This window comes from Myotis yumanensis, unplaced genomic scaffold, assembly GCF_028538775.1.
Source record: "Myotis yumanensis isolate MYYU_CA2020_CCGP unplaced genomic scaffold, mMyoYum1.0.hap1 SCAF_12, whole genome shotgun sequence".
In the NCBI taxonomy this organism is placed as follows: Eukaryota; Metazoa; Chordata; class Mammalia; order Chiroptera; family Vespertilionidae; genus Myotis; species Myotis yumanensis.
The window spans coordinates 598,642-613,399 of NW_027223763.1; the positions used below are offsets into that span (position 1 = coordinate 598,642).

General features: G+C 67.9%; 3 protein-coding genes across 5 annotated transcripts; 2 read left to right on the forward strand and 1 right to left on the reverse strand.

The window, feature by feature from the left end:
* Positions 1 to 1,844: 1,844 nt before the first annotated feature.
* On the reverse strand, positions 1,845 to 5,827 carry FBXW5 (F-box and WD repeat domain containing 5). Of its 3 annotated transcripts, none has more exons than XM_070430224.1 (8): positions 5,766 to 5,827; positions 4,792 to 5,007; positions 4,377 to 4,534; positions 3,850 to 4,024; positions 3,586 to 3,734; positions 2,921 to 3,492; positions 2,630 to 2,842; positions 1,845 to 2,560 (listed from the first exon to the last, which is right to left on the reverse strand). In XM_070430224.1, the coding sequence occupies exons 2-8, from the start codon at positions 4,982 to 4,984 to the stop codon at positions 2,323 to 2,325; spliced, it is 1,698 nt and encodes a 565-aa protein (XP_070286325.1). In that variant the 5' UTR covers positions 4,985 to 5,007; positions 5,766 to 5,827; the 3' UTR covers positions 1,845 to 2,322. The 3 variants fall into 3 exon arrangements, with proteins under 3 accessions (XP_070286325.1, XP_070286324.1, XP_070286323.1); XM_070430223.1 differs by lacking the exon at positions 5,766 to 5,827 and adding an exon at positions 5,287 to 5,564; XM_070430222.1 differs by lacking the exon at positions 5,766 to 5,827 and having other exon boundaries at positions 3,586 to 3,710.
* A 288-nt stretch (positions 5,828 to 6,115) lies between these two features.
* C8G (complement C8 gamma chain) lies at positions 6,116 to 7,985 on the forward strand. Its single transcript, XM_070430231.1, has 7 exons — positions 6,116 to 6,604; positions 6,707 to 6,843; positions 6,966 to 7,036; positions 7,128 to 7,235; positions 7,534 to 7,635; positions 7,717 to 7,755; positions 7,842 to 7,985. The coding sequence occupies exons 1-7, from the start codon at positions 6,209 to 6,211 to the stop codon at positions 7,853 to 7,855; spliced, it is 867 nt and encodes a 288-aa protein (XP_070286332.1). The 5' UTR covers positions 6,116 to 6,208; the 3' UTR covers positions 7,856 to 7,985.
* A 2,207-nt stretch (positions 7,986 to 10,192) lies between these two features.
* Positions 10,193 to 14,385, forward strand: LCN12 (lipocalin 12). Its single transcript, XM_070431010.1, has 7 exons — positions 10,193 to 10,312; positions 10,675 to 10,811; positions 12,711 to 12,790; positions 12,863 to 12,983; positions 13,146 to 13,243; positions 14,061 to 14,275; positions 14,380 to 14,385. Exons 1-7 carry the CDS (start codon positions 10,193 to 10,195, stop codon positions 14,383 to 14,385), a joined length of 777 nt encoding a protein of 258 aa, XP_070287111.1.
* Positions 14,386 to 14,758: the final 373 nt, after the last annotated feature.

Here is a 14,758-nt window from a genome sequence, read left to right on the forward strand (position 1 = left end):
GTGCGGTGCTGCCAGGCCACACGCGAGTTTAAATTCATAAACTGAAACCGTGTTCCAGAGCCGCTGCTGGGTCTGCGTGTCCCATTCCTTGCCCGCCCCCCCCCCCCCCCCCCACACACACACACAGTCACACCCTGACGCTCTGGCCCCCGGGTGCAGGTGCTGGGAGGTGCCTAGGTCATGAGGGCAGGGCCCGTGATGGGATCAGTGCCCTTCTGAGAGGGACCCCCTGAGGCCACGCTCTGAGACCTGGAGGGCGCCCCGCCTGCCGGCACCCCCTCAGCCTCCATCGCCAAACCGAGGGGAGGACTGGGAGCCTGGCCTGTGCTGCTGGGTGGTGCAGCCCGGGTGCTGAGGCAGCCTGCACCCCATGTTCCCGCCCGTGCAGTGGCAGCTCCTGTGCCTGCTGGTCCCCGCGGGCACTGCATGTGTGTGTGCATGTGTAACAGGCATGGTGTCTGTCTGGCTTTAATTTGCACGTCCCTAATGTCTAACAACGGTGACTGTCTCCTTTGGTGACGTGTCCGATTCTCTTGCCCATTTTTAAGTCGAGCTGGGCTTCTTGCTGCCGAGTTATGTAGTCCAGGCACAAGTGTTGTTGGGTATGTGACTTGTAACTACTTTCTCGTCTGGTTTCTTTCTGTCCTCTTAACAAAGTGTTTTCAGAGCAGAAGTAACTTTCGCTGAAGTCGTGGACCCACTTTTCTAACTGGCGGTGTCTGGGCACCTGCGCCGGCCCCAGGGCGCAGGTGTGCCGCGGCCTCTCTGGAGTGTGTGGCTGCAGGTCACGTGGAGCGTGTGGTCCTCACGGGGTGAGGTTGGTCTGGGCTCATCTTTTCTGCAAGTGATGCCCGTTGTCCCGGCAGCACTCCCTGGATGACGCCCACCGAGTGGCCACACACACACGTCACTGCGACCTCCCCTCTCCGGACTCTCCCTTCTGGGAAGGGCTCACCTGCCGTGTTTGTGTGCAACGTGTCCCGTGGACGCAACCAGCACCGCTGTCCGCGGGAGCAGACCTCCATGCGGGGCTCCTCCAACCTCATTCTTGTTTCTCGGAATCGCGTCAGCTGCGTTGGTTCCTCTGCAGACCCGTGTGCATCTTAGAAGCACCTTGTCCGCAGCCATTCAAGCCCAGTGGGCCGTGGCTGGGCTGTCGGGCCTGTAGACCCGTTTGGGGAAAGCGGGCCCCTGTGCACGTCGCCCCCAAGGAGGACCCTCGGTGCCGTCTGTGGGCCTCTGGGCCCAGTCACCACCGCTCTGCAGAGGGCACGTGCCACCCTCACATGCTGGGCTAGGTTTCCGTCTAGCCTGTCTTTTTGGCTCATGTGAAAGGTCTTGATTTTTAAATTTTGGTTTCGTTTTGGTCTATTTCTGTGTTTGGAGACCTGGTCGATTGCTGTGCTGTAGGCACATCCTGTCGGCTTCCTGAACCCACTTTCTGGTTCCAGGAGGTCCTTGGATTTGTCTGTAGACGGGGGGTGAGGGAAGTCATGCCTAAACAATTGTCACCTGAGAAGGGACAGTGTCTGCACCCTGTCATTCTCTTTCTTGCCTTGCTCCACGGTGAGAGGGAACAGGTGGGGGCGGCGACTGCCTATTCCCGTCCTGGGGGGCAGTCCCCCTGTCACCCGAGTGCGGTCTTATCTGCGGGTTTTCTGGGCCAGCCCTTTTCTCAGGCTGAGCCGGCTCCCTTCCAGCCGGGCCTGCTGAGCTTTTATCCTGGCCACACGCTCTGTGAACGCTTCCCCCGCACCCAGCAGCTCCCGCTCTTCATTCCGCAGGCGCCGTGTGTCAGCGTCTCACTGGGGGTTTGCGTCTGTGTTAGCAGAGACAACGCAGTGTGCTGCTGCCAACTGTTTATTTGGGTCCTGAACAGGTGACTAGTGACATGCAGTCCACCGGGCCAGCGACAGGCTGGCCCGCATCGCCTACCAGAGGGGACCCTGGGGCTCCCAGGGCCAGGTTGGGCCAGACCACCCCCCAGGACCCCTGAGGGCCAGCTGAGGGGGAGGGTCGTGCTGACGTCCCAAGGCTCAGGCCTAGGGAGAGGGGTGGGTGAAGGGTGGGGCTCCCAGTGTCCTGTGCACCCCAAGCAGCCAGGAAGCCGCCGGGTGCCCGAGAGCTAAGTGTCACGGCCGTGGGAGGTGCTGTGTGCACAAGCGTGGTGGGGGCCAGCGTCCACTCCTGCAGCCCCGCGGACCTCCTTCCTCAGGCATCGCTGCTGCAGGCTCCTCTGCCCCCACGCCCTCTGGGCAGCAGCCTCCTCCGCAGCCTCCGTGGGTCCGGCAGCGGAGGACACCGTGCTCCTCAGCGCGCCCCTCAGCGCCTCTGGCTGGCGAACCAGGAGAAGAAGGGGCGCGGGCGGGGGGCCTGGAGGATGCGCACGGTGCGGGGCGAGCGCCAGGCCTTGATGGTGGCGTCGTCGCTGGCTGTCAGCAGGAGCTCCTGCTCCTGGGGGCTGAACACCACGGAGTTGACGACGTCCTGGTGCCGCAGCTTGGCCAGGCAGATGTTGTAGTGACGGTCCCAGACGTAGCCGTGCCGGTCCTCGGCCCCACTGCGAGACGATGAGCTGGTGAGCCCCGCGCCCGCCGGCCGCCGCCCAACCGCCCGCCGGCGCCCCTACCTGGCCACGAAGTCCCGGCTCACGTCCAGGAAGATGAAGAAGCACTCGTCGTTGGGCGTGTAGGCGCGGTGGGCGCGCAGGGCCCGCTTCACCTCCCGCATGGTCTTGAGGTCAAACACCAGCAGGTCGATCTCCTCGGCGATGGGCGGCGGCTGCATGGGGTCGGCCACCACCGAGCCGCTGGGCCAGGCGCGGCTGTTCACGTACAAGTACCTGGGAAAGGGCACCCTGCTCGCTCGCGTGCGCACACCTGAGACCCCCGCCCCTCTGCCCCGCCCGCACCCTGCGCACCTGTGGTCGGGGGACAGGCCCATGCCAACGATGTGCCCGTGCACGTCGATCACGTGGTCCAGGGCGTCAAAGAAGGCGTCGGAGCCCCGCCCCTCGCCCAGCACTGGCCCCGCCGTGGTCATCTGGTGCGGCAGGATGTGCTTGATGCCGATCTGGTGCGGGGAGTAGGTGAGGCAGCCGGTGGTGAAGATGAGGAGCTTGTGCTGGGCGCAGGCCCCATGGCCCTCGGGGAGCTTGGTGCGGCCCTGGGCCAGCAGCTCCGCCACCTTGGTCTCCAGCATGCGCTCCGCCAGCGGCGGCTGAGCCCCAGCGTCCAGGAGCCCGCCCAGGAGGCGCCGCCAGCCCTCCTTGGTGCGCCGCGGGGCCGGGCCCGCTGCCTCCTCCTCCTCTTCGTCGACACCATCACTGCTCAGGTCGAAGACGTGGCCTGGGGGCGCGCTGGTGTCCAGCAGGAGGTCGGGGCTGTCAAAGCGGCTGCAGTCGGCCACCATCACCGTGCGGATGGTGCTGGCGTTGAGGTTCTGAATCTTAAAGAGCCGCTTCACCACGTTGACGTTCTCAGACTCAACATCCTGGAGGTGAGGGGGGCGCAGGCGGCAGGTGACCGGCAGTTGGGGAATGGCACTGCCACCTGGGGCCGCCCACCAACCTCAGGGCCCCCTCACCTGGAAGGCGTTGTTGAGCCAGAGCACGGAGCAGGAGGTGATGTCCCCGATGCGGTGCAGGTTGCCGGAGATGAGGCTGGTCTCGGTGAGCCAGCAGCCAAACACGTCGTAGGGCTTGTTGCGCACTCGGGACAGCAGCACAAAGGTGTCTGGGGAGGAGCGGGGGCTGGGCAGGAGGCTGGGCTACGGGAGGGGCGGTGGGCAGTGGAAGAAGCTGGGGGCAGGGGGCTGGGGCCTGGCCAGTTGCCCCAGGCCCGCTCTCACCTAGGCTGATGACCGCAATCTCCCCGGAGGAGGAGTTGTGGGGCCCCAGGAACACCCCCGAGGCCAGCAGCAGCGAGTCGTCCTGGTTGAACTGGGAGAACTGTGTGTAGCTCCAGTTGTAGGGCCGCATGTCTGCGCTGTGCAGCAGCGAGATGGTCAGGTCGTTGTTCCAGATCTGTGGGGGCGGGGAGGGTCAGGCACGGGGACACACTGCGAGCCCTGGCCGTCCGGCCCACGCAGGTGCCCAGGAACAGCCGCGGGGGCGCTGCTCCTGGCGTCAGCCCAGCCCAGGGTGGGTACCCCGGGCGAGTGCCCAGGCTCAGGTCTGGAGCAGCAGGCTTCCAGCGGGACCCTCCTCCCTGTTGGCAGCTCTGGCCTCTCCAGTCCAGCCTCTGGGCCTGGCTGGTCCTGACCTGCCCTCTCCACGGGGATGAGGCTGCCTGGCACTCTCACCCATGGCCGGCCCGCCCCTCCCTGTGTCCAGTTGGGACCTGCCTGCCCCAGCCCCAGCTCTGGGCGGCCCTCACCTTCACGGTGCAGTCTTTGGAGCAGGACGCAAACTGGTAGCCCGAGTGGGAGAAGCTGAGGTGCAGGACCTGGTCCGTGTGCTCCCGGAGCGTCTGCACCTCCACACAGGGCACCGTGTCATAGAGCCGCCGGAACTCCTCGTACCAGGATGTGGCCGCTGTGAGGGGGGTGGGGGGGGGTCACTGCTGGGGCCTGGTGGTGGGGGCCAGCCCTGCCCCTGGAGCTCGCTAGTCACCACCCCAACATCGGGGTGGCCTGACCACCCCGCCTTGCCAGGCCTGCACTCCCAGGCACGGCCCAGGTGGGCCCGTGTGAGGACCTGGCAGCAGGTGCCGGACTGTGGACGTAGGTGGTGGCCGTGGGGGGCCTTGCCCCACCCAGCCGTCTGGTGGCCGCAGGCACGCGGGTGCTGACCTGGGTGTCGGGGCACATCGCGGGCCACCTGGTAGTAGCGGTAGAACTGCTCCCTCCAGAGGAACTCGTCGCGGGACACGGCCTGCCACTGGCGGCACACCAGCCCGGCGGCCAGCACGTCCGCGGGGCCCAGGCTCAGGAAGATCTGGTAGACCAGGCAGTCGGGGAGCAGGGGTGTGCCCCCCTCGTCCATCGTGACATTCTGCCCAGGCGGCCCTGAAACCCACGCACGACCTCCTCAGCGCCCGGAGGATTGGGACCGGGCCCCCACCCAGGAGCAGGGCAGGGCCTGGGCTGAGCAGAGACATCCCTGGGGCCGCTCCTCCGCCCCCCCAGCTGCCCAGCGGGACCCCACCGCAGGGATGGGGGGCGGGGGGGGGGCGGGCAAGGGCCTGACAGGCTCCAGGCCGCCCTGGACAGCGCCCGGCGGTCCCCGATGCCCGGGCAGCCCGCGGGGGAGCGTGGCGCGAGCCTTGGGGACCCCAGACCACCTACCCGGAAGGCTCCAGGCCTACGAGACTGGCCTTTGGGGGCCCCCTGCCCTCCCCCGGACTGGGCCCAGGGAGACATGGGTGCCAGGACTGCGGCCCCGCGCTCCGGCCACGATGACCTTGCGGCCGCCCGAGGCTGCGGAGCCGTCGGCGGGGACTTCCTCCCAGAGAGGGTTTGGGGTCCGCCCGTCCCAGCGCCCCCGACGCCGCCGGGCCCTCCAGCCGCCCGGGGTCTCTGCCTGCGGCCCGGGAGCCCGCGGGCCAGGCGGCCTCGGACGGGGGCGGGGGGCGGGGGCCGGGGCGGGGCCGGGACCGCCCAGCGCCCCCTCCCACCTCCGCGAGGGGCTGCGGGGCGGGGCCGCGGCTCATTCATTGGCCGGGGCGCGGGCCGGGGTCAGGCGGGGCGGGGGCCGGTGTCGACGCTGCCGGGCCCTGGAGCCGGGGCGGGGGCGGGTGAGGACGCTCCCCGGGGCCGGCACTCACCGCGGCCGCCTCCGCCCGGCTGCGCTGCCCCCGCCCCGGCGCCCGGCCTCGGCCCGCGGCCCCGCTTCCGCCCGCCGCCGCCGCCGCCGCTCCGCCTGCCGCGTCTCTACGGTGGAGCCGCCAGGCCGGTGCCTCGAGCCCCGAGGCATCGATGGGCGCCCGCAGCTGCGTCACTGCGCCTGCGCCCCACCCGCGCTCTGTGCGCCTGCGCGCTCGGCGAGCCCAGAAGAGCGCCCCTGGCGGCCGGGAGGCGCGGTGCCGGCTGGGCTGGGGCCCGACGGGTGGTGGTTCCAGACCCGCCTCCCCGCTGCTCTCCGTGGTCGGTTCCTAGCAACTGGCTCCAGGAGCCTCTCCCTTCCTCTCTGAAATCAATAAAAATATATTTTAAAAAAGAAAAGACCAGTGCCGACCTCCAGGAGCTGCGGGCGGTTTAACGGAGATAAATGTGCAAAGGCCTGAGCACTGGCCACGGCTCCTGGACCAGCCAGGGTCACCTCGGACTCTGGACCCAGGGCCTGGCGCCAGGGCCCCGCGGGGAAGTGCAGGGTCGAGGTCAGATGTCCAGGGTGAGGCCAAACTCAGGAGGCTGGGGCTCGGGGACCAGACGTGACTTCCTGGGCAGCACCGGACAGTGGACTCTGACCCAGGACGTGTTCATCTGCCCTCGGTGTTGCTCAGACCTGGCACCGACCGCCTCCGCCATGCTGCCGCCCAGGACTGCCCTCCTCTGGACTCTGGTCCTGGCTGCTGGCTTCCTGGGTCTGGGGGCTCGGAGACCCCCCCAGCGCCCGTCCCCCATCAGCGCCATCCAGCCCAAGGCTGGCTTCGCCGCTCAGCAGGTGGAGCTGGGGGCGGAGGGGAGGCGGCAGCTCGCCCAGCTTCGTAGGGAGGGTCAGGCCGGGCAGCCCCATCCGCTCAGGCCCTGACAGCCCTGCCTCCAGTTTGCAGGGACTTGGTTCCTGGTGGCCGTGGCCTCCTCCTGTCGCTTCCTGCAGGAGCAGGGCCACCGTGCCGAGGCCACCACGGTGAAGGTGGCGCCCCAGGGTGCAGCCATGGCTGTCAACACCTTCCAGAAGCTGTGAGTTCTGCACGGGCCCCACCGCCACCCCAGCCCTGACCACCTCCCCTGTGGCCTGTCCTGCTGTCCCGCACGGCTGCCCAGGGCGGGTGCCCGAGCTGCTGTGCCTTCGCCCCTCCCAGGGATGGCATCTGCTGGCAGGTTCGGCAGCTCTACAGAGACACGAAGGTCCCGGGCCGCTTCCTGCTCCGAGGTGAGGCGAGGCGGCAGGAGGGGATGCAGGGCCAGGGGTGGGGCTGACGGCACTGGCCTGGCTCTGGCCGGCTTTGCCCGTCTCTGCCCAGCTCGAGGCGCGAAGGGAGATGTGCACGTGGTTGTCGGGGAGACGGACTACCAGAGCTTCGCCATCCTGTACCTGGAGCGGGCGCGGCGGCTGTCGGTGAAGCTGTACGGTGCGTCCTCGCGGGCGCCCTGGCTCCATGCACACTTGGCTCCACCGGGGAGCTGGAGCAGCCCCGGTGGACACACAGCCCCCCCCCCCTCCTTCCCTCCTGGCGTCCTGACCTTCTCCTGCCAATCCATCGGGGGTTCAGGGACGCACCCCTGCAGATAGGCCCAGGTGTGGGACAGGAAGGGGACAAGCGGGGCAGGGGTCAGACAGGGCTGGGCGGGTGGTGGGCACACAGACCCTGTCCCCAGAGAACCCTGCCCCCCCACCCGCGGGTGCCCCAGGAGCCCTGTGTCCCACAGCCCGCTCGCTCCCCGTGGACGACTCGGTCGTGAGTAAGTTTGAGCAGAGTGTCCAGGGGGCCAACATGACGGAGGACCACATCTTGTACTTCCCCAAGTACGGTGAGTGCCCCCACGGCCCCAGGTGGCTGCCCGCCCTCCGCGGGCCTTGCCTGGCCACACTGACCCCTGCCTGGCCCCCAGGTTTCTGTGAGGCCGCTGACCAGTTCCATGTCCTGGACGGTGAGTGGGCGGCGGGCCCGGCTGGGCGGTGCGCGGAGGGCGGGCGCGGGCCGAGGTCTGGCTGGCTGAGCGCGGTCTCTGTGCAGAGGTCAAGAGGTGAGGCCGCCCAGCCCCCGGGTGAGAGGCCGGAAGGACCCTCCGCCGAGACCTGCACCCGCCTGCCCTCGGAAGCTGCCCCCCCCAAAGGACCCCGGGCACTGCCCCCATTAAACGCCACCTGCTTGGCCCGACTCCTGCCTTTCTGTGCTGGCTCCGTCCCGGCCCCTGCGGTGAGGTCACCTCAGGCCATCGCGGGGGCATGTGACCGCTCCCAGGTGGGTCAGGGACCCTCCCAGGGAGGCCAGGTGGCGGTGACTGTGGCCCAGGTCTGGGTGAGCTGGCACCGGCCTCGGAGGGCAGGAGGCGGCTGCGCTCATGGCCTGGCCGGGCTCGGGACAGAGGTGGGGGGTCTGGACTCCAGGTGGAGGAAGCAGGCCAGCTGCCTCCTGTGCGAGGACTGGTGAGCACAGGGGCTCTGGGCACACAGGGGAGGGGCCCCCACACAGCCAGGCGCCCCCCCCCCCTCCGGAGCCGATACCCAGGGTCTGGCAGGGTCACCAGCCAGAGACTTGGAAGCAAGGCGTGCTCTGCCTGTAGGGAGGAACTTTCCAGAATGTGGGGAGAGAAAGACGGGGGAGGAGCTGAGACGGGCCAAGGTGTCCTGTCCCCGGGGCTGCCAGGAGGGGCCCACACTCCACACTCAGGGAAAGGAGGGCCCCTTAGGGGAGGGCGCCTCGGGGGAGGGCCTGGTGCCCTGAGCACAGTGCGTCCCGCCTGCTGGTCCCTCACGAGGTCCCGACACAGAAAACGCCGGAAGACCCACAGTTGTTGCCCGGCCGGCGTGGCTCAGCGTGGACCCATGACCCAGGAGGTCAGGGCACAGGCCCGGGTTGTGGGCTGGATCCCAGTGGGGGGGCGTGCAGGAGGCGGCCGATCCAGGATGCTCTCGCGTCACTATGTCCCTCTCTCCCTCTCCCTCTCCCGTCCTCTCTGAAATCAATAAAAACATATCTTTTAAAAGTGCTTCCCGAGCTCTAATCACATGTTCAGACGCGGAGGCGAAACAGCAGCAGCTCCGGGCGAATCACTGTTTCGGAAACACATTTACTGTCTTACTCAGCGGCGGGCGCTGCCCGAGGGCACTGGGCCTGGGGCTCCGTTCACGCTTTGTGCCGAGCGGCCGGGGAGACGGGGTCCCTGTGCAGGGCCCGCTGTCCTGTTCTGACACGCTGCCGACTGCGCCCCCATCTCTCACCCTGGCGCCTGTGGACGGGCCGCCCGCCCTGGGAGGGGCGGCCCCTGGCGAGGCCGAGGGGCTGGCGGTGCAGGGGGGACGCCAGGCCTTGGGGGGGTGGGAGGGGGAGAGTGAGGTTCTTCTGGGGCTTCAGGGGAAGGTCACATGACTGGGAACTTCTCTCCCCGTGGATCCGTCTCCTGGAAGACACTGCTGACCAGCGGGCACAGCGAGCGCCGGGCAGGGGGCATCGCCCGGCGGGCTCGGCCCTCCCGTCCCATGGCCTGCGGATGACCGGGGGGCTGGGGGGCCGGGCTCTCTGAGTGTCTGGCTGGGGCTCCTGCTCGAACAGGCTGCCCAAGGCTGAGTGTGAGCGAAGGGAGCAGGTGGCCCAGGACAGGGGTTCACAGGTCAGGGACACAGTCTTCCCAGCTGGCGTGGAGTCCAGCACCCACAGGCCCGCTGCCCACGGCTCCTTCCTCCGGGGGGGCTGGGGGCGGGGAGGGGCCTGCAGGCTCAGAGCCACCTGTGCCCCCGACTGGCCTCCTGCCCCAGGACAGTGTGTGGGCGCCCTCCACCCACTGGGCCCAGCTTGCCCCCCTCCCTGAGCTGAGAGTCCCTGGGGGTTGCCCCCCCTCCCCGGCCTGCACCCGCGGGACTGCAGGCCCACGCCCTGACCCTGTCCCACACTTCGGGTTGGGGTGTGCGGGCAGCGTGGGTGCGGGCAGGCCGGGCACTGCACGGTGTCCCTGCAGCAAGAACACTGTGGCTCTGACGCCTTGGGACTCGGAGGGCCATGTCCCCGGCCTGGTGCGTTCTGTCCTCCACCCTGGCACAGGCCTGGCGCTCGGAAGGGGGGTCGGAGCTGGGGGGGACTTGGGGGGACGGTGTCCAGGAGGAGAAGGCCAGGACCAGGGACCTGGAAGGCACCTCCCCATTTCCTGCCATCTCCCTCCCCGAGCAGGACCCAGGTGCCCCGTCTTCAGTGGGCAGATCTGAGGAGGGCCCGCCTCAGCCGCCCCCCCCCCCCCCCACAGCCCCTGCACCCACTCCCTTGCCGCCAGGCCTGGGGGTGGAGCTGCACACCCAGGGGGGCCGCGGGGCGGGGCCCAGAGGAGGGGAGCTGAGTCGGCAGCACCCGTGGCCACTTCTCTCAGCGGCCAGATGGGACCTCTGTGTGCCCTGTGGGTGCTGCTCACGCTGCTGGAGGCCCTGACCCCGCCGCCTACGTACTGGCCGACCACGACCACCATCCAGATCATGAAGAGCTTCGAGGCGAACAAGGTTGGAGGGGTGCCAGGGGGCGGCAGCGGGCAGAGGCAGGCCCTGCTGGCATGGGCACGGCCTGGGGGTCCAGTTCAGCCAGCCCTGCACAAACGGGGAGCGGCTCTCAGACCCCCCCTTCCCCGTGGAGACCCCTGAGCTCCACTGGAGGCTAGCGCTCCGGGGTCAGCACCCCGTGCTGCAGCCCGGACGGTCCCTGCGAAGGGGACACCCCAGCCCCTCAGAGCGGCCGCGGCTGGCCAGGGTCTCCACCTTGCCGGCCCCAGGGGCCCCCAGCTCCCAGCCTCTGTGGTGCAGCCCACGGGGGGCCCGGCCTGCAGGGGGGCCCGGCCTCCGGGCTCTGCCAGCCCCGCTGCCTGTAGTTTCAGGGGGAGTGGTTCGTGCTGGGCCTGGCGGGCAGCACCCACAGCCGGGCGGACAGGTCCCTGCTGAGCCCTTTCACTGCGACGTTCGAGCAAAACAAAACGAAGCAGCTTGAGGTGACCTACGCCATGATCCGGTGAGTGAGGCTCCCACCTGTGCCCGGAAGCTAACGGCCCGCAGCCCAGCCCCCCGAGGCCTCCTAGTGCTGGGACACCCAGCCCTGGGGGGGGACCCCGAAGAGGGGGGCATTCGCCAGAACACAGACTCAGCCCGAGGGCTTACGGACTTCAGGCTCAGCTGGATCCCCAGCCCAGATCCCCTCTCCAGATCGCCCCCTCCCCTCTCAGCTCTACTGCTCCTGACCCCTGTGCAGGCAGGTTCTCGCCTCCCAGGACAAGATGGTGGCCTGAGCCGCCACCCTCAGGGTCCCAGTCCCAGGAGAGGGCGCCTCCAGGCCAGCGCGGCCATGAGCTCTGCTCGGTCTTTTTTGTTTTTTTTTTTTAATAAATTTTTATTGATTTCAAAGACAAAGGGAGAGGGAGAGAGAGAAACATCAATGATGCCCTGGCTGGTCTGGCTCAGTGGATAGAGCGTCGTCGGCCTGCAGACTGAGGAGTCCTGAGTTCGATCCAGCCAAGGGCATGTGCCGGGGATACGGCTTGAACCCCAGTAGGATGTTTCCATTTCTCTCTCCCTCTCCCTTCCTCTCTGAAATCAATAAAAATATTTTTTATTTTTATTTATTTATTTATTTATTTTTTAAATATATTTTATTGATTTTTTACAGAGAGGAAGGGAGAGGGATAGAGAGTTAGAAACATCGATGAGAGAGAAACATCGACCAGCTGCCTCCTGCACACCTCCCCACTGGGGATATGCCAGCAACCAAGGTACATGCCCTTGACCGGAATCGAACCCGGGACCTTTCAGTCCGCAGGCCGACGCTCTATCCACCGAGCCAAACTGGTTTCGGGAAAATATTTTTTAAAAAGAAAAGAAACATCAATGATGACAGAGAATCATGGATCAGCTGCCTCCTGCTCGCCTCCTACTGGAGATCAAGCCTGCAACCCGGGCACATGCCCTGGACTGGAATCGAACCCAGGCCCCTTCAGTCCTCAGGCTGACGCTCTATCCACTGAGCCAGACCAGCCAGGGCCGATGGGTCTTCTTGAGTCATGTGGGCCTCCTGGACCAGGGGCTGTGCCCGGATGCAGTGCCCCCCATGGAGGAGCGGGGGCCCCTGATGGACAGCCCCTGTGGGGGACCCGGGTGCCATGAGGGCCGCAGCCTGTCCTGCCCGGCTGCCCGGCCGCAGAGGAGGAGAGGCCCCGAGGCCTCTGGGTCCCTCGGAAGTAAAGCAAGAAGCTACGCGAGGCTGGCGTGTCCTGTGGTGCTGGGTGTCCCCAGGGGCCAAGAGGGGCTGCCCTCGGCTCCAGGCCCCAACCCCCCCGGGAGCACGGCCCCCCACGGCCCTGGGACTCCGGGGCCCCTGACTTGACCAGCTGGGCTCCGGCTGCAGGTGGATGAAGGGGGCAGGGAACCCGGAGCCCTTGAGCAGCCCGCCTCCCACCGCAGGCCCCGCTGCACTGGCCGCTCCTCGCATCCTCACCGCCAGCAGCTCCCTGCAGAAGGCCCTGCGCTGCTGGCCGCGCCACCGGGCCTGGCGGGTGCCGGAGGCCACTGGCCCAGCACAGGGCAGCCGCACCGCCTCCCCCCACTTCTCCCAGGGCTCCCCCCAGAGAGGGCTCTTTGTCTCCTCACTGCACACCCCGTTCCAGGCCCACAGGCGTGGTCGGCGGGTGGGCCACGCCGACAGGAGGCAGAGCTCACGCCTGGCTGCTCAGGGGAAGCAGGTGGCCCGAGGGGCACAGGTGGCCACGCACCCGGGAGGGCAGCCGAGCCCCAGCCTGCCGGGCCCTGCTCACCGCCCCCCCCCCCCCCCCCCCGCCGCTGCATTCTCCTGGGAGGCCCGCGTGGGGCCAAGGCGGCCAGCGGCCCCCAGAACCTGCCTCCTCTGCCCTTCTCCCCCCAGGGGCCAGCGCTGCGTCATCTGGTCGTATGTGCTGATTCCCACAACCCAGCCTGGCAAGTTCTCAGTGGCGAAGAGCAGGGGTGAGACGGTGGGTGGGGAGGATGGAAGGGGGCGCTGGCCGGGGGCCCCCCTGACCGGGCTGTGCCCCCCAGAGCTCGGGACCGACACGGAGGAGGTGTGGGTGCACGAAACGAACTACAGCACCTTCGCCCTGATGAGCTCCCGCAGGCGGTCGGTCCAGCGGAGCATCCTCAGGGTCCACCTGCTGTGTGAGCCCCTCCCCCTCCCGTCCTCTAGCCTCCCCGCGGCTGGTGGGGCTGGGGGGGGGGGGGAGGGGCCATGTGCTGGGCCTGGGGCCACACCAGCGGGAGGGGGTGTCCACCACTCGGGCCACCCCCAGGGCTAAGGCCATGCTGTGTCTTGGGCTGCAGTCAGAGCGTGGGCGCTTCACAGTGAGGCGCTGGAAAAATTCCTCTGCCTCCTCAAAGCCCGGGGCCTGTCGGAGGCCAACATTGTCTTCCCAGACATCCCAGGTAGCGCCTGCGCCCCTCCTCCCACCCGGGCCTCCTCCCGGCCACCTGCTCCCACCTGGGCCTCCTCCTGGGCCACCTGCTCCCACCTGGCCCCTCCTCCTGGGCCACCTGCTCCCACCTGAGTCCCTCATCCTGGGCCACCTGCTCCCACCTGAGTCCCTCCTCCCGGGCCACCTGCTCCCACCCGGCCCCTCCTCCTGGGCCACCTGCTCCCACCTGAGTCCCTCCTCCTGGGCCACCTCCTCCCACCTGGGCCTCCTCCTGGGCCACCTGCTCCCACCTGAGTCCCTCCTCTGGGCCACCTCCTCCCACCTGAGTCCCTCCTCCTGGGCCACCTCCTCCCACCTGAGTCCCTCCTCCTGGGCCACCCTGCTCCCACCTGAGTCCCTCCTCCTGGGCCACCTCCTCCCACCTGGGCCTCCTCCTGGGCCACCTGCTCCCACCTGAGTCCCCTCCTCCTGGGCCACCTCTCCCACCTGAGTCCCTCCTCCTGGGCCACCTCCTCCCACCTGGGCCCCTCGTCCTGGGCCACCTGCTTCCCCACCTGGGCCCCTCGTCCTGGGCCACCTGCTCCCACCTGGGCCCCTCGTCCTGGGCCACCTCCTCCCACCTGGGCCCCTCCTCCTGGGCCACCTGCTCCCACCTGGGCCTCCTCCTGGGCCACCTCCTCCAACCTGGGCCCCTCGTCCTGGGCCACCTGCTCCCACTGGGCCCCTCCTCCCACCGCAAGCTCCTCCGGGTCAGCTGCTCCTCCTTCCTGCTCCCTGGGAAGCGGCTGCTCCCCACCCTCCTGGTCCTGAGCCACTGTCACCCTCAGACTGGACGCGCTATCGGAAAACCTGTGGAACGACCAAAGATAGTGACCCCGTGCCCGGCCTGTCCCTGCCCAGCGCTCACTCCGCAGGGAAACAGCCCGCGAGCCTGTGGCTGGGACGCTGGCCATTTCCTCCGCGTGGCCGGCCGAGCACAAAGGAGCTCTTCTCGGAGGACGCCCCCCCTCAGAGGCCACATGGTGTCACTCCGCCCACGCGGGTGGGAAGGTGGCAGCAGGTGGCAGGAGCCCTGGGGGGTGGGGGGAGCGGCGGCATCTGGGGGTTCGCCTTGTCTGACAGCGGCTCCTGTGCCCTCTCTTTTAGGATTAGTTCCTTTATTACATCATTTTCTCTTTATTAGCTTGTTAATTTACTTATTTTAACCCTTTTTAATTTTTTTATTGATTTCAGAAAGAGGTAGGGGAGGGGGGAAAAGGGGAGGGAAGAGAGAGAAACATCAATGATGAGAGAAAAATCAGGGCTCGGCTGCCTCCTGCACCCCCTCCCCCCCCCCCCCCACTGGGGATGGAGCCTCGCCTGGGCCTGTGCCCTGATGGGGAATCGGACGGTGACCCCCGGTTCATAGGGTGACACTCAGCCCTGAGCCACCGGCCGGGCCTTTTAAAACCGTTTAACCGAGTTTGAGGGCACAGCTCGGTGGCATCGGGCACATCCACACGGTGTGTGTGCGGCAGCCTCTCCA